At 46.8% G+C, this 23,348-nt stretch overlaps 1 protein-coding gene and 1 long non-coding RNA gene across 3 annotated transcripts in view; both read right to left on the minus strand.

Moving 5' to 3' along the window:
- SETD1B (SET domain containing 1B, histone lysine methyltransferase) overlaps positions 1-7,322 on the minus strand; it is a 44,284-nt gene extending 36,962 nt beyond the window's left edge. For both annotated transcript variants that reach the window (XR_007778895.1, XM_030230900.2), the window contains exons 1-5: positions 6,738-7,322; positions 6,234-6,388; positions 5,700-5,798; positions 4,939-5,209; positions 1,722-1,834 (exon numbers count right to left, since the gene is read on the minus strand). Coding sequence is in view for 1 of the 2 variants with exons in the window: in XM_030230900.2 (XP_030086760.2) it covers positions 1,722-1,834; positions 4,939-5,209; positions 5,700-5,798; positions 6,234-6,388; positions 6,738-6,810 (711 nt within the window). In the remaining variant the exon portion in view is untranslated. The remainder of the gene's footprint in view (positions 1-1,721; positions 1,835-4,938; positions 5,210-5,699; positions 5,799-6,233; positions 6,389-6,737) is intronic.
- Positions 7,323-18,750: 11,428 nt separating this feature from the next.
- On the minus strand, positions 18,751-23,161 carry LOC127060183 (uncharacterized). The gene is made up of 2 exons (XR_007778898.1): positions 22,779-23,161; positions 18,751-22,405 (listed from the first exon to the last, which is right to left on the minus strand). It is a non-coding gene; the product is annotated as an uncharacterized LOC127060183 (long non-coding RNA).
- Positions 23,162-23,348: the final 187 nt, after the last annotated feature.

Here is a 23,348-nt window from a genome sequence, read left to right on the forward strand (position 1 = left end):
ACAGACATGTAAAATGACCTGCTTGGGACATACCAGCACCATCAAATTCAAGCTGAACTCTCACCTGCCTGCTATGTTCACACATCTCACCCACTCAGTAGCGTGAACTTGCTCTCAGTTTGACCCCCTGGACACCATGACCAGAGAGACATCAAGAAAGTTTCTTCCTCAACTGTCCTAAAACCCACAGAAACAAGTAGGAAGCACGTGTCTGGTTCTTAACAACATCCACGCTGCTACACCTTTAGTGTAGATGTGCTGTAGAGTGTTTTTCAGTGGGGTTTGTGTATGGCCTGGAGACAGGGATTGCAGAACTGTCAGATCTTTCTGCTCTGCATGAGAGGAGGAGCAAATGTCAGGAGTAATTTTCTGAACTACAACAGCAAACAAGTTTGCTGGCACATCCTAGCGTCAAAACCATGATGCAAACATTTAAAAGTTACTCACAAAGCAATAATTCTGGTGGTAATTGGGAAAAAAAATCAATTCAGGACAATAATATAACACATGAACACAATATCTAGAGAAAGAATCTTAAGGATAATTACAGCAGGGACTGCTTTGGGTGATACCATCAATTAAGTGTTTTGCTGTTAGCCCTAAAAAAAAGAGTAAGAACAAATCTGCCCATTTTTATTTGAGATGTGGAATTAGCAGAAATGAGCAGTCAGGGTCTACTCATAGCAGGGTTCCCAGCAAAATCATTCCCTCCTGCCTTTAAAAGCACCTTGCTGGGAGGTAAGGAAGAACCAACTTCTTTTATGATTTTGTTAAAAGGATACCGGGGTTTTGCCTTGCTGCTGTTGGGGTGCTTTGCTGGGAGGAGACTTTTTTTTCAGATCAATGGGATTTTCATGTTCAATGTACAGCTGCTACCTGTCCTCAGGACACTTGATTACAGAATTAATGAAATCATGGCATTTTAAGAAGTTGTATGAGTAGAAAGAAGGAAAAAAAATCTTTTCCAAATCTCTTTCAAATTTGATGTCTTCAAATCAGTTCTTAAGCCACAATGAGGAGCCAAAGTACATTCAGACAAGCCAAAGAGGCTGGTAACTTCACACAAACAGGATTCCCTTTCCCCTGGCCCTCTCATCCCAGTGGGGTTCACAGGGAAGCAGGGAATCGTGCAAAGCCACTGAGAGAACTGTGCCCTAAATATTGAGGGACCCCTGGAAGCCTGCAGGAATTCTGTCCACTGCTTTTATTAAAAGCTGACTCCAGCAACTAATTAAGATTCTGGAAAATTGATGCCACTATTGAAGCTCAGACACCTTCCACCTCTTAGCCTTTAAGCAAGGCTGAAGTCCGTGCATGCTGAGGATTACACACCGCAGACGCCAGGCCAAATGTACCACTGTAAATCATTCCCCTGACTTCAAGGGAAAAATCTCATCTCAGGGACAGAGCTGATCCAGTCCTAACTGCAGGAATTTCTAATGTTAATAGGGCACGTTCTGTTGGTTCTGTAGGCATTTTTCACTCAGAAAGACAAAAAGCATTTCCCGTGCAAAGCAGGCACACACCAGCCATGGGCTCCACATTCAGAGGTACATTTGCTATGGCAATTATGAGCAAATTCTATTTAAATGTTAATTAGTAACATCCATTGGAACTACAGCAAGACACAAATACAGATAAATTAAAAATGTTAAAATGCTAATGTTAATGTTTGAGATTTTCTAGGAAGTTTTTCTTTAAGAAAAGCCACGCACACCTACCTGGAGAGCCTCATTCCCAGTTGGGGACACATCCTGTTCAGTGCCTACAGGGAGGGTCTGAGGAGTGTAAAGACCATTAACCAGCAGTTCATAGAATCTCATGCGGGTTTCACCTGCACAGACCACAATGCAAGAGTTGATTAAACAGAAAGATCACGATCCATGTAAAAACACACATTCTTGACACTCACATGACCCTGCTACCACTCCCAGCCCACTCCAGCCATGCAAGAGAGGAGCAGTTATCACCTCAAAGCTCGCAGGGATCATTTTAAAATAATCTGCTGGGCAAGTGAAGTCAGACACTCCCTTCTCCAGCCAAGACAAGAAGGTTTCTAAATCCTTTTTCCTCTTTTCAGCCTCCTTGGCAGCTCTGCTCTTTACCATGCTTTCTGGAGCGCAGCCGTTTCCCTCCTCTCCAAAGTGCCAAGCAAAGCTTGCAGATTTGAGAAGTGAAACTCTCACCCAAGGGAGAAGCCTCTGCCAACACCCAGGGCCACTTCAGAAAGCTCTCCCTACACACCTTGCTCATGAGAGCTGCCTGTTACTAATGCAAACACAATGCATGGCAATGCTGAGGACAAAACCGTTAATGCTGTCTTTCCAAACAGGCACCAATTAATCCTTTTTTCTCCCTGGTTTAAGGAGAACTCAGTGGCATCCTTCGAAGAATAAAGCCAGAGAAGCAAACTGTCCCATATAGCATTACTGAGCCTCAGCCTTTTCATTCCTAAAGTCTACAAAGACCCAGTTTCTTAATATTGAATTTTTCATTACTACAAAAACTTAATCCTACTTATTTTGCAGTCTGTAAGAAATCTCTCATCAGCTTCAAAGGCAACAGAATCAGACCCTGAAACTGTCTGAATTCTGCTCTGAGAGATAAAGAATACACAGAAAAATGGACAGACCAGGCACCTGAGCCCAGAAAATACTTCCCCAAAACCAGGAAAGTTTTTTTTTAATGAGAAAGTCCTGCAAGATCAAACCCCAAACTCCCTGTGAATCACCTCGTTCAATTCAAAAACAAAGCAACCCTTAGCACAATTCTGTCCTGAAAAAGACTTATTTATCTTGCACGAATGCTACAGATAAAGTTATTTGGGTATCAAATCTCATTTCACAAAGTCCTGAGCCTCATCCTCAACTATGTAAACTGTTTAAGTTCAACCAAAGTCATGACAAAATAGATCTCTTCACTGCAAGAGTCTGAAGATAAGCTTGAAATATTAACACACACCACCCACACATGACACTACAATGCCACGGATATGGAAGTGTTAGGCTTATTTTCACTTGTGCTTAAAAAAATATCAAGTCATTGTTACATAGTTCTTCCTGGATCCCAAACATAATGCAGGAAAAGTTACAATTTCAAAGAGGTTTATGAATGTGAAATGATTCCTAGCTATTGCTCTAAGACTAGTTGTGTCCAGTCTGTAGATGGATAAACTGAGCAGAGAAGTTTCTTTAAACAACCCTGTCTCAGATGAGGAGACTGGATTTATTAGTTTCAGATTCCCAGGCCTCTGCTCACACCAGACAGATAATGATACTTTCCCTTCTAATATTTATTTTGCTACACTGTGGAAACAAAGTTTTTAACCAACCTTTCACTGTCTTGCAAAGCAGAACACTAGAAAGAAATGGTGAAAATGATACATATATATTTTAAGTATGTCCTAACCTGCTGATGCTATTTTAGGAACACCACTTTTACTTGATTCTGACAGATTATAGCACACTGACAGTCCTACTCTTTTAGAACGAAAGAGAAGCAACTGTGTGAAAAAAATACATTAGGAGCATAAAGCTGGCAAATAAAACAGCAACGCAATTTGAAACCGACTTCAGCATTTTCTCCCAGGAAACTGAAGCATAACCCCCCCCCTCATTTCCCTGATGTGCTACAAACTTTCTGGAACAGCTGCCTGGTCAAGACTCTGCATAGTTTATAAACGGAGGAGAACAAGGAGGAAGGCAGTATAATCAGCTTGTTTAAAATGATTGTCATTAAGACATCCATCACTTACAAAACAGCTTTAGCTTATATTATTAAATCTGAAAATGGTTAATTTGTCCTTAAATGTGATTTTTACCTTCAAATTTCAAAGCAAGAGAAGGAGCCTGTCAGTAAAAATTATTGATACTAGAATTTCAAAGTATACACATGTAAGGTCAAGCCTAGCTCCCAATAGAAAATATTAAACTGCTACTGTGATTTTTCTTCTAACAGTGGTCAGTAATGTCAATAAACATCCTGTTCTACTCTATCACATGTGGCACACCAACTGCTGTGTTGGTTGTGCACTAAACTATTGAAACCTTTAAATACAGAACAAAAATATCAGCATTTTTAAGAAAATGGTGTTAGCAATGTCTTTTTCCCAAGAAAGAGTGCAGCAAGCTAGTTTTAATCTAGAAATGCCACCTTTAGAATGTAGAAATACAATCAGCAACTGATCCACACCTGCTCAGTCTTAGACATTTTCTAAAATTCAGGCAGATTTTAGCAAAGCCCTTTCACTAGCATGCTTGGAGGAGAGAGAACAGACCAAATGCAATGCCTTCACACTTGCAGAAACTTTATGGGGCTTCTGAGGGCTCAGGAGTGGGGCTGGCGGCTGGTTCCTCCAGCACAGGGAGCTGCTGTCGCTTTAAGAGCCAGTCTCACACTTATACACTCGCACACACTGGCAAGTGCTGCGTGTGCACTCTGCTGTGCCAGCCCCCAGCCCGCTCGAAGTATCAATGAAATGCCAGGCACGCAGGGGACAGCACCCAGCCCTGCTGCTGCCACCAGAACCCACAGATTTGGGTCCCAGGAACCACCAGGACTTGCCCAAAAATCCCAAGTTTGCAAAACGCAGGTGCCACTGGGTCCAGCAGCCCTGGCAGGTGGCTGAGAGGGACCAGCCTGGGGCAGGGAGATGGGGGACACAAGAGGGCAGCGATAAGGGGCAGGGACAGGCAGGGGAGAGGCAGGGGACAGGCAGGATGGCAGCATTTTGCAAATTACAGGGCTGTCTCTTAGCAACAGACAACACATTTGGCTCCACGTGACTCGCCCAGGCCCCAGACACCAGACCCGCTGCCGGCTCCCTTCGTATTTTTAATCACCAAGTCCCTGCCCTCTGCAACAGCCTCGGTGGTGGGAGTGGGACGGGCAGGGGCTCTGCAAACCCCAAACGTGTGAGGCAAAAATGCCCCCCCTTACCTTTTGTATCCAGCTCCACGTGGATAATGTTGCCCATGACAGAAGTGTTGTGAAGGTGCTGCACAGCCTCCCGGGCACCCTTGACAGTGGCAAAGATGACTTTGGCAATGCCCAGGTGCTTCTTGTTCTTAGGGTTGTAGAGAATCTCCACCTCTTCCACTTCGCCGTATTTCTTGCACATGTCGGCCAAAAAGTTTTCACGGATGTTGTCGTTCAGCTTGGCAAAGGTGACCTGCTTGGGAGGCACTGGCCCCACGTAAAATTCATCAATCTGGAAAGGTGGGGAACGATAAAAATAATCGGCATTGTTAATGAGCTTGGGGGAGGGGCCTAAGGATGGCATGGGAGGGAGGGGGTTAAAGGGTTAAAGCATCCTGCAAACTTTGGGGGGGAAAAAACCTCCAAGGTTCTGGGTGAACCTCGGAGCTGAGCAGAGGCTCTGCCGCTGCAGCCATTCATTGGAACCGGCTCCTTTCTGGGCTACAAAGATGCGTTTTGAGCAGTACTGTCAGCGGAGAGCCCCCCTCACTGCCCCCCACCCCAGAAGCCCCAGCTCCAAAACCTTCAAGTGATCTCATTAGACAGATGCATTGATTTCTTGTTATCCTCATAGAAGAGGATTATTGTTAAAGAGTTTGCTAAATAACAATGTTAATAGAAATATGACAGTCATTTAAACGGTCCATTAAACTATTTGGAACTCAGGCTTCGCTCTCAGATAAACAAGTTTCCAGAGCTAACACCAAAAGTCAGAGCAGTACCTTGAATTTGGGGACAGACAGCTCCAACTCCTTCGTTTTGGTCCATATTCGCCCTATTCTGGGATCCCTGACACAATCCACAGGAGCGATCCCCGAGTTCTGGGAGAAGGAGGAGGAGGAAGAGGAGGAGAGAAAACATAGAAACAGCAATAACAAGACTTGAAATCTAAGACAAAAATAAAAGAAAAAATAAACCCCGAGGAAGCACGGGCTGTCTCAAGGGAAGGGGAAAGCGCACACACACACATACACACACGTGTCAAATTGCAATACTGCTGGGAAATGCACACAGATTGGAAACACGGGAAAAAAGCCGCAGGTTTGGGCTCCTGACAGTTGAATACACAGTGTCAGGTGGCTGTAACTTTGGTGGCTGCGCGTGTCCCCCTCCCAGACCCCCTTCCCACACACATCACGCTACGGAGAGGATTACCACGACCCGGAGGGACCCCCAGCCCCCAAAACGCCGGTAAGACACAGGCTGGCAGGGGGAGACACGACACAATGGGGGAAACCCGGGAGCCCCCCACTCACAGGCATGCTGAAATGTTGCCCATCGTAGCGGTAGAGTTTGTGCTGTCCTTTTTTCAGAGCCGGGTCAATAATCAACTTGTAACTTCTCCAATGGTGATTTCTTTTCTCGACAGAAGTGCTGGCTTGCGTGCTGTTCTCCATTCCGTTGATCCAACCTGAACGCGGGGGGGTGGGGGGGGTGGGGGGGGGGAAGAGAGAAAGAGGGAAGGAGAAAAGAAAGAAAAACCACACTAAAAACCATAAAGTTAAAAAAAATATTCAACAAAGACATCTTCGTTTCGGTGCGGGTTTTTTTTTTTTTTTTTTTTTAACGAGCCGCCCGATCTACACACCCAGGCAGAGAGGAAATCCACCGCGAAGCGAGCCCCAAAATGGGGGAATTGCCAACCGGGTCCCCCCCTCCACCCCAACCAGACAAGAGGCAGAGAGGGAGGAGGAAGAGGAGAGGAGGAAGAAAAAAAAAAAAGAAGAAGAAGACGAAGAAAAAAAAAGACCCAATCTCACTTGAACTCTGCTTTTTGCCATGATCTTCAGGGTGCTTGGCTTTTTCCCCCGCCTTGGTCTCTCGGAAAGACATCGCGCTGGGCGGCCGATCGTCTCCGGGCGGCGAAAGGCGAGCTCCCGTCTCACATGGGGCCGGTTACCGGCGCGGGCTGCCCGCCAGGCTCCTGCCTCCCGTTTTCGCGAGCCACCACATATTGTGTGTGTGCTCGCTGCTGGCGGCGGCCGGGATCCCACAATACACCGCTGCGAGCGCCGCGAACGCCTAACCGCGCTCCGCCGCCTGCACATTCACGGCGGCCGCGCCGCGCAGCCCCCGGCCCGCGGCCGCCCGCCGCCGCCCCGCCGCCGCCGAGCGCCGCCGCATGGGCCGCCACCGGGACGCGCGGGTTTTTTTTCCCTCCCCGCCGCGGGGTTAACGGCATGCGGGGGGGCGAGTGGAATCTGCCCGCTGCATTTACCTTAGAGCAAACTGTTTCTAAACAAGATGGACCTATAGGTGGGACAAGTTGGGGGGTTTTTTTCGCTTTTTTTTTTCCGCTTTTTTTTTTTTAGGGGAAGACTTCGGCGAGCCCGGGCGACCGCGGGGGCGGGTGGAGCGCGGACCCGCCGCGCTGCTGCGGCGGAGAACGCGGGGGGGGGGGGGGGGAACTGGCGGGGGGGGGATGGCAACACGCGCAAAGGAGGGGGTGATAGAAGATGGGGGAGCAGCTTTGCTTATTAAAGGTCCGGAGCCCTCGTCAGCCAATCAGCGGGGAGGTTCCATTTTGTTTTCGGTATTAAAGGCGGGCGGCGCGGTGCCCCCGGCGCTCGGCGGGCGCGGGGCCGGGCGGAGCGCGGCGGGCGCATGGCGCGGCCGTCCCGGGGCGCGGGGCCGCGGTGGCCCCGGGAGCGGCCGCGCCATTGGCTGGGGCGGCGGCAGCGCGGCGGGCGCAGCCAATGGGAGCGCGGCTTCCATGGGGCTTGAGTTATTAGACGGCGGGGTAAAAGCACCGCGCGGCAGAAGCCAAGGAGAGGCCGCGGGACCCGCAGCCATTTTTCTGCAGTGGAGCGAAATGGCCAACTGGGCTTTTCCTTTGTTCCATAAAGGGGGATCGCCATGTGAATCCACACCACGCGGGGTGGTGGGAGCCTCTAGCACGGTGCCAGACGACTCACTGAAGAAGGAGGATTTAAATATATATATATATATCAAGCCCTTAACCAAAAAAAAAAAAAAAAAAGTAATGCGGATTTTTTTTTTCGCCCTTATGATTCGGGATCCATCTTTGTCTTGTGTAACTAGGTCATGGCACACCCTATGTCAGCAGTTAACAATTTCGAATGCCAACAAAAAAAGAGTAAATACATTCTTTTTATATTTTTTTCGTTGTTTTGGGGGTTTTTAAGCTTTAAGCAGCTCTGATGACTGAACAATAAATTTGAGAGACTTCTCTCTTGTATTAAACACTTGATTCCTGGCCATTTTTATTAACTCCTTTGGTGCTTAAAAGGTAATGTTTTAAATATAGCTATAGGAATAGTGAATTCTGGCAAAAAATAAGGCAATTTTACTATGATAAGCTCTTTCTCTTTCTTTCCTCTTACATTGTAAGTACCCAATCCATTCTGTCCTTGCTAAGTGTAGTTTTCATGTTAATGTTACTGAAGTGGTCCTTATTGCTAAGCCTTCATTTGCATGTCTTATGTTTTTGTCTGTTTAAACCAATTTATGCTTTCTGAAATATTTTACTTATAAAGCGAACTATCTGGCTAAGATATTCTTAAAAGTTGTTTAGCACCAGTAAATGTTAACTAGGTGTTTTCACACTGACATGTGCAGCCTAAAACTATTGAGGAGAATATTTTTAGTGTCTGCGTGCTCTGTGGAAAAACACCGAACGTCCTTTTTATGTACAGAGTAAATCTGCCACAGGAAGGTAGATTTAAGCCTCGAGCAGGAGTCCTCGCCTGTGTACGGTCAGTCAACATAGCTGGACTTTTTCTATAGCTTTTTTTCCCCCTTTTTTCCTCTTTTTTTGATGCTAGACCACTGCCATACAAAGATCCATAACTTATCTTAACAAGATCCGCTTTGGCTCGCAAACTTACGAGAGAAGTGGTGATACAGATCATATATATACTTATAGCCATTATTTTAAAAAAGAGTAACAACTTCACCTTCAGAGCTGCATTCAACTATGGTGTGCGGGTAAGTAAACCCTTTTGCCCTTGCAGAGGAACAAATAGCCCAGGCCTGTAGCTAATGGTATTGTCCTGGGTGGAAAGATCCCAATGGTCGTCTGAAAGCGGTGGCGATCTCCTTCTCCTCAGAAACATCTAACAGTGCCTCTGAAACGTCTGTTTTCAGGGAGGGATTTGATTTCTCTTTCTGCACAAAGCTCTTGGTCGTCCTCAGCCCTGGGTGGGTTTGGTTTTTTTTGGTGCGGAGAGACGCTGTGAATCCATTGCAGGCATTACGTGGCTGTTAAATTGAAAGCACAAAAAAAAAAAAAAAATCTGCCTGTGAACAGTAAGATGTTAGTGAGGTTGATGTTAAAAAAGGCGAGAAGGCGGTGGTGGTGGTAGGGATCCCTTACATGTTTTATCCGTCTAATTACAGAAGCTCGACAAAAAACAGGCAACAAAATGGGGGGGTGTTTTTCACGACGGTGAGTCTTAATGGCGGATGTCTCCCTAGAAAGCACTGTAAAATCCTTCATACCGAGAGGCAGTGACTTGGAGAGAGGGGGGAAAAAGGAGGTCTGGAAGTATATCCAAAATGAGGGAGTTTCCTTCCAAGTGAGGGACCCTTTGCAGCCTGAGTGTTACAGATGGAGAGCCGTGACGCAGTTGATATTCACAGCAGTTGTGCTTTAGTGCCGCCACCCAGCCCACGAAAATGGCCTCCCCGCCGAATTCTGGTGGGTTTATTATGTGAAAGGCTGCGGCAGCACCGTGTCCCGGGCGGCGGGAGGGGCGGCCGGCGGCGGGCACGGCGCTCCCGGTCGTGCTCCGTGTTGTGTGAGGGCAGCCGCCATCATGGCTTCTCCTTCCCTTCGGCGCCGCGTTCTCCTCAGCGCTGGGCGGTGGCGCGGCGGGCTCTCCCCCCGCTGCCTCCCGGCGCTCCGCGTCCCGGGCGCTGCAGGGAAATGATGGGTTTGGGGTGTTGTTTTTTTTTGTTGGTTTTTTTTTTTTCTTTCCCCTTTCCCGCCCCCCTTCCCCCAGCGCTTTGTGAGGGGCTGTGGAAGGGCGAAGCTGGGCAGGGAGCGGTGGCTCTTTCTCCCCGCGCACAACATGGCGGGAGCGCCCTGCGGCAGCGGGGCTGGCGGCGCTCCAGCCGGGCCGGGCGGGGGGGCGGCCGGCCGGCCGGGAGGACAAAGGCAGCTCGGATAATGCCGGCGCAGCCCCGGCTGCTATAAATAACACCGCCCTTCCCCCGCTGCAGCCTCCCGCTCTCTTTATAAACAGCAAGCCATGGAAGTCGCCTAATGCAGAGGGGGGAAAAAGAGGAACAAACAACAACACCCCCTTCCCCACGCACATAAGGGAAAAAAAAAATTAAATGCACAAAAAAATTAAACCCCGGGCAGTGTGGGGGACGGGGGGGAACCAGCAGCGCTGGCCGCGGGAGGGGCCGGGCGGCGCCGCCACCTCCCCGCCCGGAGCGGGTGCGCCGGGGGGAGCGCGGCCGCCGCTCCCCGTCACATGGCTCTTTGTTGTTTTCCTTCTCTGCCTCTCCTGGGCTGTTCCCCCCTCCGCCATCACCCAGCCGGGGCAGCGCTGCTCTGCCTCCTCCGGCCTGCAGCGCCGAGCTCCCCGGGCCCGCTCGGGCAGGGCTGGCGCGGAGCCGGTGCCGCGCTGCAGTGAAGCCGCCATGGCCCGATGAGGTGTTACATGTGGCGGTTTTTTTTTTTTCTTCCTTTTTTTTTTTTCCCTCCTTTTGATTTTTTTTTTTTTTTTTTTTTTTTTTTTTTTTTTTTTTTTTGGTGGGATTTGTTTTTTTTTCCCAGATTCTGCTGCAGCTTGCATTGAGTGGAGGCTGAGGGTTATCTCGGAACTTCACAAGCCTCGCTGTGCTCTGCGGGGAATTGCAGCTTGTGCTCACTGCAGACCCAGAGTAGGTGAGCCAGGAAAGCCTGGCTTGAGCAACCACTTCAGAGGGCAGGACAGGGAGGAAAAGCAAACACTGTAGAGAGGTGGCCTCCCTGGTAAGGCTAGAGCAGGACCGTCCTGCGGACTCTGAGGGAGGGAGAAGGTAAGTGGCTGCTTGGCAGAGGCTGTCTGCGGGAGCGGCATGTGCCGGGCAGGGTGCGCCTTGCCCTCAGCTCCTGCGGCTCAGCACCAGCCGCTCCGTGGGTTTGTACAACCTGTGCTGTGGTATGTGCCGAGGCTCAGGGCTGTTTCCCTGCGAGGGAGCAGGGTGCTGCCGCGAAGGAGGCACCGCAACCCGCGCCTTTCGCAACAACTGCGCTCATCGCTCCATTCCTCGCTCCCCCCCTCGCTCCTCACCGGGTCAGCCTCTATGTCGAGAACAAGCGACAAACCGTCCGCACAAAACAGAACACGTTCCCATGGAGGGGGAGAAAGCCAAACAAACCAACAACAAAACCAAAGCTCTTCCGCAGTGCCAGGCTGGCGTTGTTGCGCTGCGAGCCCTGTCGGGGGCTGCGGTGCTCAGAACCGGGGCCGCCCGAGCCGCCGCTCGGTCCCTGCCCGGCCGGGAGCGCCGGGCCCGCGCTGGAGCCAGCCCTGAGCACCCGGCCCGGGTCACGGCGGCTCCCAGTGACCGTCTGCTGGCAAAATCGGAAGGAACGGTGACGTTGTTCTTAGCTGAACACCATTAAAATGCTTCTCTGGTATCTCTCATAGAGGTGAAAAGCATTTCAGCTTCCTGGAAATGGCCGAAAGAGGCGACGTGTAGATCAAAGTACGGCGCAGAGCTGGGCTCGTGTTTGCAGGGGTTTGTGAACTGTAGTGAAAACGTTTCTGAAGCTTGCATCGTAATGAGTTAAGTCAGCACGTGAAGCGACTAAAAAAGGCATATTTAAACAGCATCGGGCTATTAACTTTCCTGGGATTTAAGATTTATGTTTAAATATATATTTGGCTGTTAGCAATACCAGCATTTAAACGGTAACGTTGATCTGTTCAACCCTGAAGCAAACCAGCTCTGCCTAACGCAGCTTTGAAGCGACACAGCCAGACCATAATACTGTGGGAGCTTAGACAGCTTTGTCTGTACTTGCATCTCTCTGCATATTTTTCCAGGACTCTGATCTTTGTCTGCGATTAATCATTGTCCAGGACGGCTGTTCCCGGTGGTAGAATCCATGAAGTGCTCCAGCTGGGAAAGGTCCTAACGCGTGTGCCTGGCGCTGCGTATGTGCAAACCAGGGCCAGAAATTGCTGGGGCAGCAGGCGCTGGACAGCGAGCCTGCCGTGCCGCCCCAGTGAGTTGTGTGAGTCCTCAGCACTTCTGGAAGTTGTTTTTGTAAGTCTGAGCTGAAAATTTCTTTCCGTTTTTTAGGGTTTCTAAATGACTATAATGTTCAGTGTAGTTTAAAAGTCGCCAAGGCAGTTGAGACCAGTTGTGCTCTCAGAGTGGGTGGTTTCATGGCTGAACCTCGTATCTGAAAAGCGAAATGTTCTGGTACAGCATGTTTAAATCCCAGAAAGGTCAAACCAGACTTTCATACTTGAGTTAGATTGACCCTGGTTTGCTGCGTGAGACTCTTTAGATAAAGAGATCTTTCAGGAGAAGGGGGGGGGGGGGGGAAGATTTTTTTCTCTGAACAGCTTGTGGTGACTCCGTGCACATTCTTGAAGCAAAGGAGTTTGTTCTTGCCCACAGCGTCCCTGCCTGGCATTGTTGAGTGGAAAACTCTTATGCTAATTATATCACTGTCTGTTATCAATAAGAAGTGATTTAATTTCTTTGGCAAAGTGTTGCAACGAGAGCAAATTAGATTGAGAGGCAAAGTGAAATAAAAAATATGCAGCTGTTCTGCCAAACAATGATCCTGACTGTTTACAACATTTTGTTTTAGACTGCCTTGTACACAGAATCCTTTATATGGTAGGTTTTAAAGTCACAATCCACTGCTTGTGCAAGAAAACTAGATTAATAGATTATAAAAGACAAAAGAGACCAAGGTTCATCTGGTTCAACTTCCTGCATTATGCAGGTCTCTTGATTTTTATGAATTTTTTGCCTTTTCTCCTCTGAAAGAATTTAACTGCAGCATAGCTGCATCTTAGATAAAGATCAGATTTTCTTTTTCAAATGGGCTGTGAAAGGGAGTAAAATAAGGGTAAATTGTTTCCATCAAAAATCTCCCTGACAGACTAGAAATCAAAGTACCTTTTTAAACTTGTCTAGTTTCTGCTTTCAGTTTCTGGATGTGCCTGTCCCTCAGTCTCCTTGGCAGAGGAATGCTCCATGACCAGATTTCCATCCCCTCATAGCTGAGTGCAAGCTGAGCATTTAAACACTCCATTGCAGGCTGCAGAGCTCCCCCTCGGGTCCATCTTTGCTAATCCTGTAATTGTTCCTGCTCCAGTTTGTCACCATTTTGATCTGGGCAGAAGCGGACAGAGCCATCGGCAGTGACTATGCCTGAGCCAACAGCCCTCCTGGCTCAGATGTGTCTGTCAGGCATCCAGGGATTACTCCAGCCCATGTTCAGCTGGTTTCCCAGCAGGGCTGCTGAAATGCTCTCAGATCTGCTCCTTCTTGGGATGACAACCCTGTACTGCAGAATTGTGCTCTTTGTTTTGCATGTATGGCTTTACTCTGGTCCTCTTAGACAGCGTTGTTGCTTGCAATGGCCTTTTTTAATTATTATTTTTATTTGATACTCCTTTCTGATACTGCTTAGTGTCACCTACAAACTTGGTTGGTTATGATTTTATGTTTTCTTACAGACAAACAACCTATCTGCACTGTGGGTGTTTCCCGGTTCCGGGTATGTGTACACACACCTCAGCAGTGTCAATATTGTGTCAGGAGGAGGTCTGGTTCCACACCATCCCTTGCCACACCCCAGTTGCATGGGAAGAAATCCCAGTTTAGGAGCTGGAAAGGAGCCAGAGGCACAATGCAACACTTGCCTGCCCTGGTGTCTATTATGTAGCCATGAAATAATGCAGAGCACAAAACAGGTGGTTGCAGGACCCGTAAAAGAAAGATGAGAGGTCTGGGGCAGGGTGGTTACAAAGTACATTTTGAGACCTTCCTTTTAGATTTTTTTTTTAGACGTGATGCCTCACTACATACTCTGTATCCAGCTGTTCATTCAAGACCTAAATACATTAGGGACTTCTTTCCCCTTGCCAAATTTGAGATTGGAGGAAGGAGGGGGGGAAATTACATAGAACAACGCAGTCGCATTAGACAGTTTTATTTTTAGGAAACCAGGCTAAGAATATCAAAGGAATATTGAGTAGGAATATGGACAGGGTATTTGCCTGTTCAGATTTTCTCGCCACGAAATTTTTCATTCCTTCCTAAGAGCAGCAGATGATCTGTCTAGGGAATTGTCAGCCAAAATAAGCAACCTGCTGCCAGATTTCACCTGTGTCCCAGCATGCTCTGAGGATGCATGGGATGTGAGTCTTGAACAATGACAGGGAATCACTAGGCTGTGTTGTTTGGCTGTGGGGTGCAGAGATGCATGGTGACACCCAACAGTGGAACAAACATTTACTGTGTTTAAAATTCAGACAAATTTTTATGGATATGTTGGCTATTTGCCATAGCTGGGGAGTCGAGGTGGTGTTACTTTTTAAATTGCATGTGATCATATGATTTCTGCAAGTATTATGACAAAGCCACCTCTGTAAGGTAGGGAGTGAGTGCTTTCAGAGATCTAATCTTTCTCGAGCTATAAAGGAATAAAGAAGCTGTTTCAACACCTGACTTGCAGAATGTTTTGTGTTGCTTCTTGCCTGTTGAAATGCTGCTGCCATTGAAATGCTGTGATCCTATCAGAATGTAAACTGGTTATTTTTTAGAATGCTTTCAAGCTTATAAAAATCATGAAATAAATCAAGATGGCTGGCAATTCTAATCAGCAATCTAAAGCCATCGAGTTACAAAACAGTTGAGTGCTTCATGGCCCCTGAACAGTACAGTTTCACAAAAATAAAAGAGAAAGAATGAAAAGAATGTGCCATTTAAAGGCGCTTGGCACTTACAAAACTTGCATCAGAAGGAAATGAAGATGCAAATAAGTAATCTAAAAGGATATTTATGCATTAAATTACTTGTGTCTCTGGATACTTCATTAAACAGTCTGGATATGATGGTAGCTGGGGACCTGGGAGCCATTTTAACACATGCGGCACATACAAGGAACATTCTGATTATAAGTGATGGAGTATAAAACATTGCAGCCAGAAACCGATGACAAAGATCAAATGGAATTAATTCAGTTTACAAATGAGAGCAGTGTCTTCTCACTGGTGCGATGCGACACGAGACCGGGACTTTGTTTTGCCCTTGATATTGCTGCCACTGCTCTCAATCCCGCAGTTAAGGATTTGCATCTTGATTTATTGTTTGACAGGACAGTGGGGAGTGCCCCAGCTGGTCCCCCGAGCCTTGGGTTTCAGCCGAGTGGGCCCGAAGGCGCCGGGTCGGTGAAGGCTGAGCCGTCCGTGGCTCCCTGCGCTACAGCAGCTCGCAGTTGCTAAGCAGCTGCACAGCCTCTGCCTGTGCTGTACGAGGGGAGCAGCACTGCTTCCCCTTGATCGCTGGAGAGGAGCCGGCAGCATGGAAACGGGAGCAGTGGCCATGGCAAAGCTGCTCCGTTCCTGGCTGGCTCACGGAGCCGCTGGCAAAAACGCTGGAGAGAGGAGAAGGGACACTCGGTGGAGCAGGGGGTGGCAGGAGGGGCGGGAAGAGGCAGCATATGTGCACAGCAGAGGTTACAAAGGCAGCAGATCCTGGCAGAGCGGGGGGCACACACCGAGGAGAAAGGAATGGGAGAGAGGCCAAAGGCACAGTTCAGAATTAAAAAAAAAAAAAAAAAAAAAAACAAACCAGGAGGAGAGTGTGGCATATGGAGAGGGGAAATAAAGCAGAACTTGCACAGCCTGCAAATAATTGAATAGAAAACACAGGAAGAGGGAAGGAGCTTGATTAATTCCTGCCCTTCACCTTGTGGAGACAGCTACACCCAGGAAGAGGAGGTGTGGAATACAACGGCATCCTTCATGTTTCACAGTGAGCTGTAGGTTTTACATTTCAACCCCTGCCATTTATGGTTTTCTCCTTTCATAGCCCATGCCTTTTGTTCAGACTTGACTCCTGCAGGCTCTGTTCTTATCTTTGTCTACTTTCTGAGTTATTTTTGAACTTGCTTTAGCTTTTTTTTCCCCTTCTTTTTTTTAGGTAAGTTTTAAATTAAAATACATTTTCCAGACATTTTAGTTATTCTAACCTTCAAGAGGGCAGGCCATAGCTAGTTTCTAAATGAAGTTCGTTTCCACTAAACCCTCACAGTTGTTGCTGCATTTCTGCCTCTCTCTCCCCTGGGAGCTGCTGATGCAGGACAGGGCCCTCTTTGCTTCCTGACACCTTCCTCTGCACATTGTCTTTCCCTTTCCCTGGGCAGTGCCTAGCAGCAGTCCGGAAGGACTCGCAGTTAGGAGTGTGCAGGAAGAGGTTCCTGTGGCAGTAAATTATCACAAGTGCCTGACGTGTCACATAAAAGGGAGTGAAAAAAGTGTCACGAACATCTGCAGGGCGTTCTGACCACAAGGGACCCTTAGTTCCACCAGCAGTGCCCACATGAAAAAGCACTTCATGGTGTCGGCTCCTAACGTGCAATTGGCTGTGGAATAGGAAATGCCAGTGGAGCTGGCAGGGAAGCAGGAAAGCTGGACATTCCTCTCCTCCAGGCACAGGACTGAGGGGCATGGCTTGTACAGCAGGGTGGGGAGAGGAATTTAAGCTCCTGCAGCTGTTGCTCTGCTGTAACCAGCCTGGGCTTGCTTGGAGGCCTTTCGACTGAGAACACTTTTTCCCAGGTCCAAAACTGAGTCCTAAAAGGAAAATGGAGGTGCCCACTCAGACTTAGAGTGGAAATTATTTGCTGTGGGTGCTGTGTGTGTAGTTCAAGCCAATAATGTACTTGACAAATACACAGCCAGATGTATTCTGTACTTAGAAAATTTTTGTCTAAGATGTCTGATTCGTGGGGATGGATGCTGTATTTGCTTCCTTCTTCCATTTGCCCAGAGCCCTTATCTTTGAACAGGCACTGCCTGTACTATTGTTAGACTCCCAAGACCATTAAAGGTCTTGGGGCACTGACATTTTACAAGCAGATCCAGCTGCCATTCACACGGGAGCATTTTTAGCCTTATGAGAGATCTAAGTTTAATTAGAACAGTTTTAATTAGGAAATCTCCCCAGCTCAAGAAATCAGATCTACTATGTTAATCCCAGTAAGCAATGAGGAACCTGACAGTGTTCCTGTTGTTACAGGAGATTCAGGAAGGGTGAGATGTGTGTAAGAAGGGTGAAACATACAGGAAATGTGCCATCAAGGACAGAGGTGTGGAACAGGGCAGGGCAGTGTGCCAGACACAGCACTGTCAGCTTGTTGCTCTCTGTGCCTGCCCTTACCACCCCACACCACTGCTTGAACACCTTCATAATCTGCTCTGGTGACTCTCAGTGAGGACATCCAGCCAGGACACTCTGCACTGTCAGCCCAACCATCTCCCACAAACCAGGCTCAGGCCAAGAATCACAGCTCTAAAGCAAACATCACTCACTTACAACCTGGTTTTATTTCCAGCGCCTCAAGCTGTTAATTAACCTGCTTGGAGCATCACTGTTCCTGTCAGGGTTTGCTCTGGCCAGGTTATGGCTGCTCTCAGGTCTGAGAAATATTCAGGCTGGGCCTATGCTCTGCCTGGCCATGCTCTGACAAGCCACAAGCTCCTCTGGCTCCTGCCAGACCTCCACCTCTATGAATGAGCATCTTGCCAGCCAGACAATGACAGAGCAAGTGCTTCCTGCTTAGCTTTACCCATACATCCAGCACTCCACAAAAAACAGGCAGAAATTTTGGTGTCCCCCATATAAACAGAGGATTTCATCATCTCTTCAGTCTGCCGTTGCTGCCTTCCTGTGGGAAGTTTGCACAGATATCAGAGGAGAGGATGCAAACTTCATGTTAATGTCAGTGCTATGCATTACTCAGCAGAAACATGGCCCTATTTCATCCACAGCCCATTCTCTTATAGCCTACTTCACCATCTTTTATTCTCCTTCTATTAACATTCCCAGTTTCCCCACATCCTTGTCCAAAAGGTTTGAGAGCTTCCTGCCTGGGCCAGGTGCAAGAGTGCAGGAATGAGGTGTTGATCAAAACCTGACTCATGACTCTGTAAAACACACACTTGTTCAGGCTGCACTGTAGCTCACATAGTGAAAAGCATATTTAGGAAGCCAAACCTGGGTTCATTTAAACTTGATGTTCTCTACAACCACACAAAAAAAGTACTACTCTACATATTTCAGTTTTTGAGGAGACCTCCAACAGAATTTTGGGGAGTGTAACCCAGATTTGGCAATCCATAGTTGACTCACCCACTCCATATTAATCCCTCCTGTGTAAGCTAAAGCAGCTGAATGCAACTCCTCCCCTGGTGCTGTGGTCATCTTAATTAACACATTCCTCTTGGAGTGAACTAGCAAGTACATTAAAAGAAAATACCTCTGTCCACAAGGAATTACATAATTTGGGAACGAGAAAAGGGAAGAGTGATCTGAAGGAAGCAGATACTGCAGAGAGCGCTCCAATTTTGAAAAAAAAAATATTCATGCTTTCTGGGTTAGATGGAATGTTGGGTAATGAAAACACAGGAAGGCCTAAGCCAGAGGGATTTTAGAGGTTATACTAAAGGGATTGGTTGGATACTGGCTAAGAACACATTGTGTTGCAAGCAAAGCTGTTTGTAGCCCTTTTCCCTAAATTTCCCCAAATTACTTCCTGATGGGATGTGTTCTATGCTGCAGATCTGGATGCAGAAGATCATCTGATGGTGACTAATTTCACAGAGAACTGTAGCAGAACCCTGATCTCTGTCAGCCACGAGCAAGGCTGTGCCTCACTCCTGAACCTGCTGCTTCTGCCTGTTCCCATGACAAAACCAAGCCCAGCTCCCAAGGCAAACACAACTGCAGGTGTCACCTGAAATGATGTGTTCTGGATCTCCCTCTCTACACCAAACCCCCAGATTGCCTTCCCAGCACAGAGGCAGGGGATGAGATCCAGCATTGCTGTGAAAGCTCTGCCAGCCTGTGGTGACAAATTCCTGCCCGTGGCTCAGGGAAGCCATGCCAGCACATCTGGGATTCACATCCCCAGATCCGTGGGGGCAGAGCTGTGGAGGTGTTGGCAGACACTCACCTGTTCATTTCATGTTTTCTAGAGGTCACTCATTGTGTTCGATGTTCCAGAAAAGCATAGGATGATCCTAACCTTGTGTTACCCATTTTTCACAACAGAATTTGGCTTGAGAGTTCAGCTTTAGTGAGGAACAGAAACTTGAAACTGCCTATAAGCACCTACTGTATCAGGATGAGATGTCACCACGTTAATTTACTCCAGGTTTGTAAATTGGGGTGGTTTTCCCCCACAGCTGCAAAGTGAAGAACTCAATTTCTAATGAAAGATGAAATTCAAAACACAGCACATTGGCCATGTATGTATCAGGTAGGCCATATTTGGCCCACACAGTTGGCACCCCCGATTTAAAGAATACCAGAGAAAATAGCCAAGATACAGTTTGTGTTCCCTATAAATAACTGTTCACCAGGTAGTCATGAGTGTTGGTTTATTAATAAAGTTTGTCCAAACTACATTAGATTGCCTGAATATTCTCTGCCTGATTTTGCTGAATTGTGTGTCTTAATTTGTCTCATACCTCCCCTTGCAGACCCTTGTCCTGTTTTCTTTCCCAACCCTCTGAACTCCCTGGTAGCACTTGGACAGATTTTACTTAGAGTTTACCCAAAGATTTCTGCACTGATTTAGTGCAGGGGCTACTTGAGCCAAGTGAAACAGGAATTATTTCTAAGGCATGAAAAGGCAGAAAGGAAATTTTCTTATTGAAATATAATTTTTCCATACTACTTAATAGTCTGGAAAGTTAATGCCTTTCTGGCAGCACTTCCCACTGGGAAAAAAATATGGTTCCTACTCAGCCAAACAACGATGTAATAATATTTTAGGTTGGGTTAAACGTCTCAGAGATTGGCAGGTGTCACAGCCACCTTGCCTTCAGTGAAAAAGGCAATTGAGAGCCCTTATGGAACAAGGGATTTACATCAGAAGGAGCAACTACACAAAAAACCAGGCACATGGCAAGGTTTGAATAGATGGTGAATCATGTGACCCAAGGGATTTTTCAGGGTGGGGGCATGTGTGTAAAATATCAGGCCATGAGGAGCAGATGGTTGAGCTCTGCATGTGCGAGAGGAACAGCAAGAAACACTGCAGAAATGGAGACTGAAGAAATGGAGAAGCAGCTGAAAGTTAAGGCACTGGGGAGCTTTGATTTTGGGAATTGTGTGGAGGGTTTAGTGAGGGTCAGAGCAGTGTTGGCACTGTGAGCAAAAGCACAACTGAAAAACAATTTTGTTCATTTGTTCTGTAAACAAGAGGAATCACCTTGAGTAGTGTACACCTGCTCTGTCATAGGATCTCCTCTCACACTGATTCTGTCACCAGAGCTTTGTGCTGTGTGCAGGGATAGTTCAGCTCTCCCACATCAAAATTCCCCTTCCTTCTGTGCCCTGTCCCTAATAAACTCCATGGGGCAGAGACTCCCTCAGTAAGAGTCTGTGTGCCCATGACAAGCAATTGTTGACCTTGTGCAACATCTGAAATTTATCAGAGATTCACTTGACTTGGTAAATCCCATTCCCTAGGGTCTGTCTTTCTGATTGTGAATTTTTCAAGGCATTGCTCTTGCTCAGTACATGCTGGAGTGGGACTTCATAGCTAAAACCACAAATAATTAATGTCACTGGTAATGTTAAAAAATAAATATTTAAGGCTCTGTCTTGTTATGCACTTTCTTAACTAAGTTTATGAATATTCCCCTGAACATAAATGGGGTTTGTTGTTATGTTAGGTCTTTGTAAACCGGGAAGAAAAAATGAAGTGTATTTCAAAAATATAGTTCTCATGACAATAAGGAAGAACATGTCCCCATTCTTGTCCAGTTTGTGTTACCAAATAAACTAACAATAGAAGTATGCAGCAGATGGTGTGTGCAAACAATATTGAACCTAATCTGTGAGTCTTTTTTTGGGTGTTTTCATAACTAACCTGAATTACTCATCAATACCATCCAGAGTGTTAAAGCATAATTTAAAATCACAAAGTCCCAGCAGTTTTCCTAAGCAGTGTTCTAACCTTTCACTCCTTCCTAACTTTTTCCTTGGTGATCATGAAGCAACAAATTGGCACCAGGATTGAAGCACAGATATTCTCCAGACCCCACTAATACCCTGGCTTGGTTGTGCTCACTGAGAAACTCCACACACACATTGACCCCTGAGCTGCAGATGTGTAAGCTTTTGATGAAAAAACTTGTGCCAAAATCAATATACAGGCCAAAACTGAGCTAGAGAAGGACACTTGCAATTAGTAATGATCATATTTGAATTTCAGTAATAGAGGGCTGAATCTTCTTCCATTTAAATCAATGTCACAATTCCATTTCAGATTTTGCTTTGTTTGGAGTCAGCAAAATAGGCTCAGCTTTTGCCCAACCCAAATGATATGCCTAAAACAATGCATAGCTGCTAATTAAAATTAAGTACCTGAGACACTGAAATGTTGTATTTCATCCATAATAAAATGACTCATTACAAGTAGAACATCCATTACTTAAAAACAGTCTTTGCAGTGTTTACAGTTGTATTTGTGATCTGCTTATTTTTTGTTGTTTCATCCCAAATCTAAAGATGTACAAATCTAAAAGTTTCTTTAAATATAGAATGTACAAGGAGACAGAGCTGTGAGAAATGTAAAGACTGTTCTGTAAGACTTGGAAAAAAAAAAGAAAAAAAAAGAAAAAGCAAAACTTCAGAAATTAATTATGAACCACAAAATACTTTTATCCCCCCCAAAATCCCCTTTTTATGGAAATAGTTGACTTGAAAAAACCTCCCTGAATTCTTCAGTTACAGGATGACTGTTAACTCTAGCTGCTGATTGTGTCATAGTGTGATACTGGGTTTGAGCCAGGTTCAAATAAATCATGTCAGGATAAAACAAATTCTTTCCTGGCCCATCCATTCCTGTGCCATTGGAATGCTCTCAGCCATCACACTGGAAAGGAGCTGATGATTTTCCTGTGTTCCAGATAAGATTTATAAGACTGTGGCTCATATACCATTTTTTGACAATTTCTATGTGCTTGCATCAACTTTTTCCATAGGAAAATGGTGAATTTTAAATTGGTGTGAATTTGACCGCTTTTTTATTGTTATAATTTGAGTTATATGACACTGTGTTAAGTATTACAGGTCCTTCTTCTTATCTATTGCAGAAATATCCTTTTCCAGCTTTTTGCTTGCCCTGTGCACAAAGCAGGATCCTCCTTGCCCGAGTGCAGTGGTGTTTGTATTTGGTCTGGAAGGCCATCTAGTGACACAACTGCGCAGGGGAAAATGAAAAGCCTTACTTGAATTGTGGTTTGGGGTTTTTTTTCTTAGTTGAATTAAACGGTCATGCTACACCCCGGCATGTCCTTAGGGGTTTGTTGCTATTTCCAAGAGTGGTATTAAAAAAAAAAAAAAAAAAAAAAAAAAAAAAAAAAGGAAAATTTTTATTTCTTATAAACAAACTTATTTAAGATAGAGCACAATGATAATTCCTTCCAGGAAAGAAACAAGGGGTTTTTTGTGCTGAATGGTGGTGGATTTGCACCTGAGCAGGTCTGTCCAAAACTCAGTGTCAATCCCCTGACCTGTGCATTGGAACCAAACAGAATCCAGCAGTTATCATCCCCTTCCAGAGCCAAACATACCCAGCTGTTGAGATCCCCTGCGATCCATGGTACCAAAACCGCCACATGGAAGCCTGAGGCCACCACATCTCTGCAATTAAAATGAGAAATTCCAGTTATTTTCATTGCAGCTCACCTTGGATGGTGAGCAGATGATGAGCAGAGCGGTCGGTTCTTTCCCAAGCAATAAATCAGTGGAAAACAAGCAGTGAATCATTCCCTGGCAGTGCCAGCACCAAGGTGCCTTTCCGGGGGTGCCTCGGGGGTCTCTGCCTGCCCTCACCGCGCCTGGCACCGCTCGGCCCTCGGGACTGAGCACACACCGCCTCTGAACCGGAGCGCTCCACTTGGCGGGACCCAGCACTGCGCTCTGGGGGCTCCCTGTGGGAACAAATGGAACGGGAACGAACAAATAAATGGGGATGTCCTGTATGGGTGGAAGGGCAAAGGATGGTCCCGGGGGATGGAGCCTCGAGGGCTGCCCGGCGGTACGGGCGGGCGGGGCGGCCCTGGCGGGGCTGAGGGGACGCGGCGCTGAGGGGCCTTCCCGCCGTGACCCCGAGCAGCCACAGCCTGCGGTCGGCCGCGGGC

Source organism: Serinus canaria, chromosome 15 (assembly GCF_022539315.1).
Source record: "Serinus canaria isolate serCan28SL12 chromosome 15, serCan2020, whole genome shotgun sequence".
Taxonomy (NCBI): Eukaryota; Metazoa; Chordata; class Aves; order Passeriformes; family Fringillidae; genus Serinus; species Serinus canaria.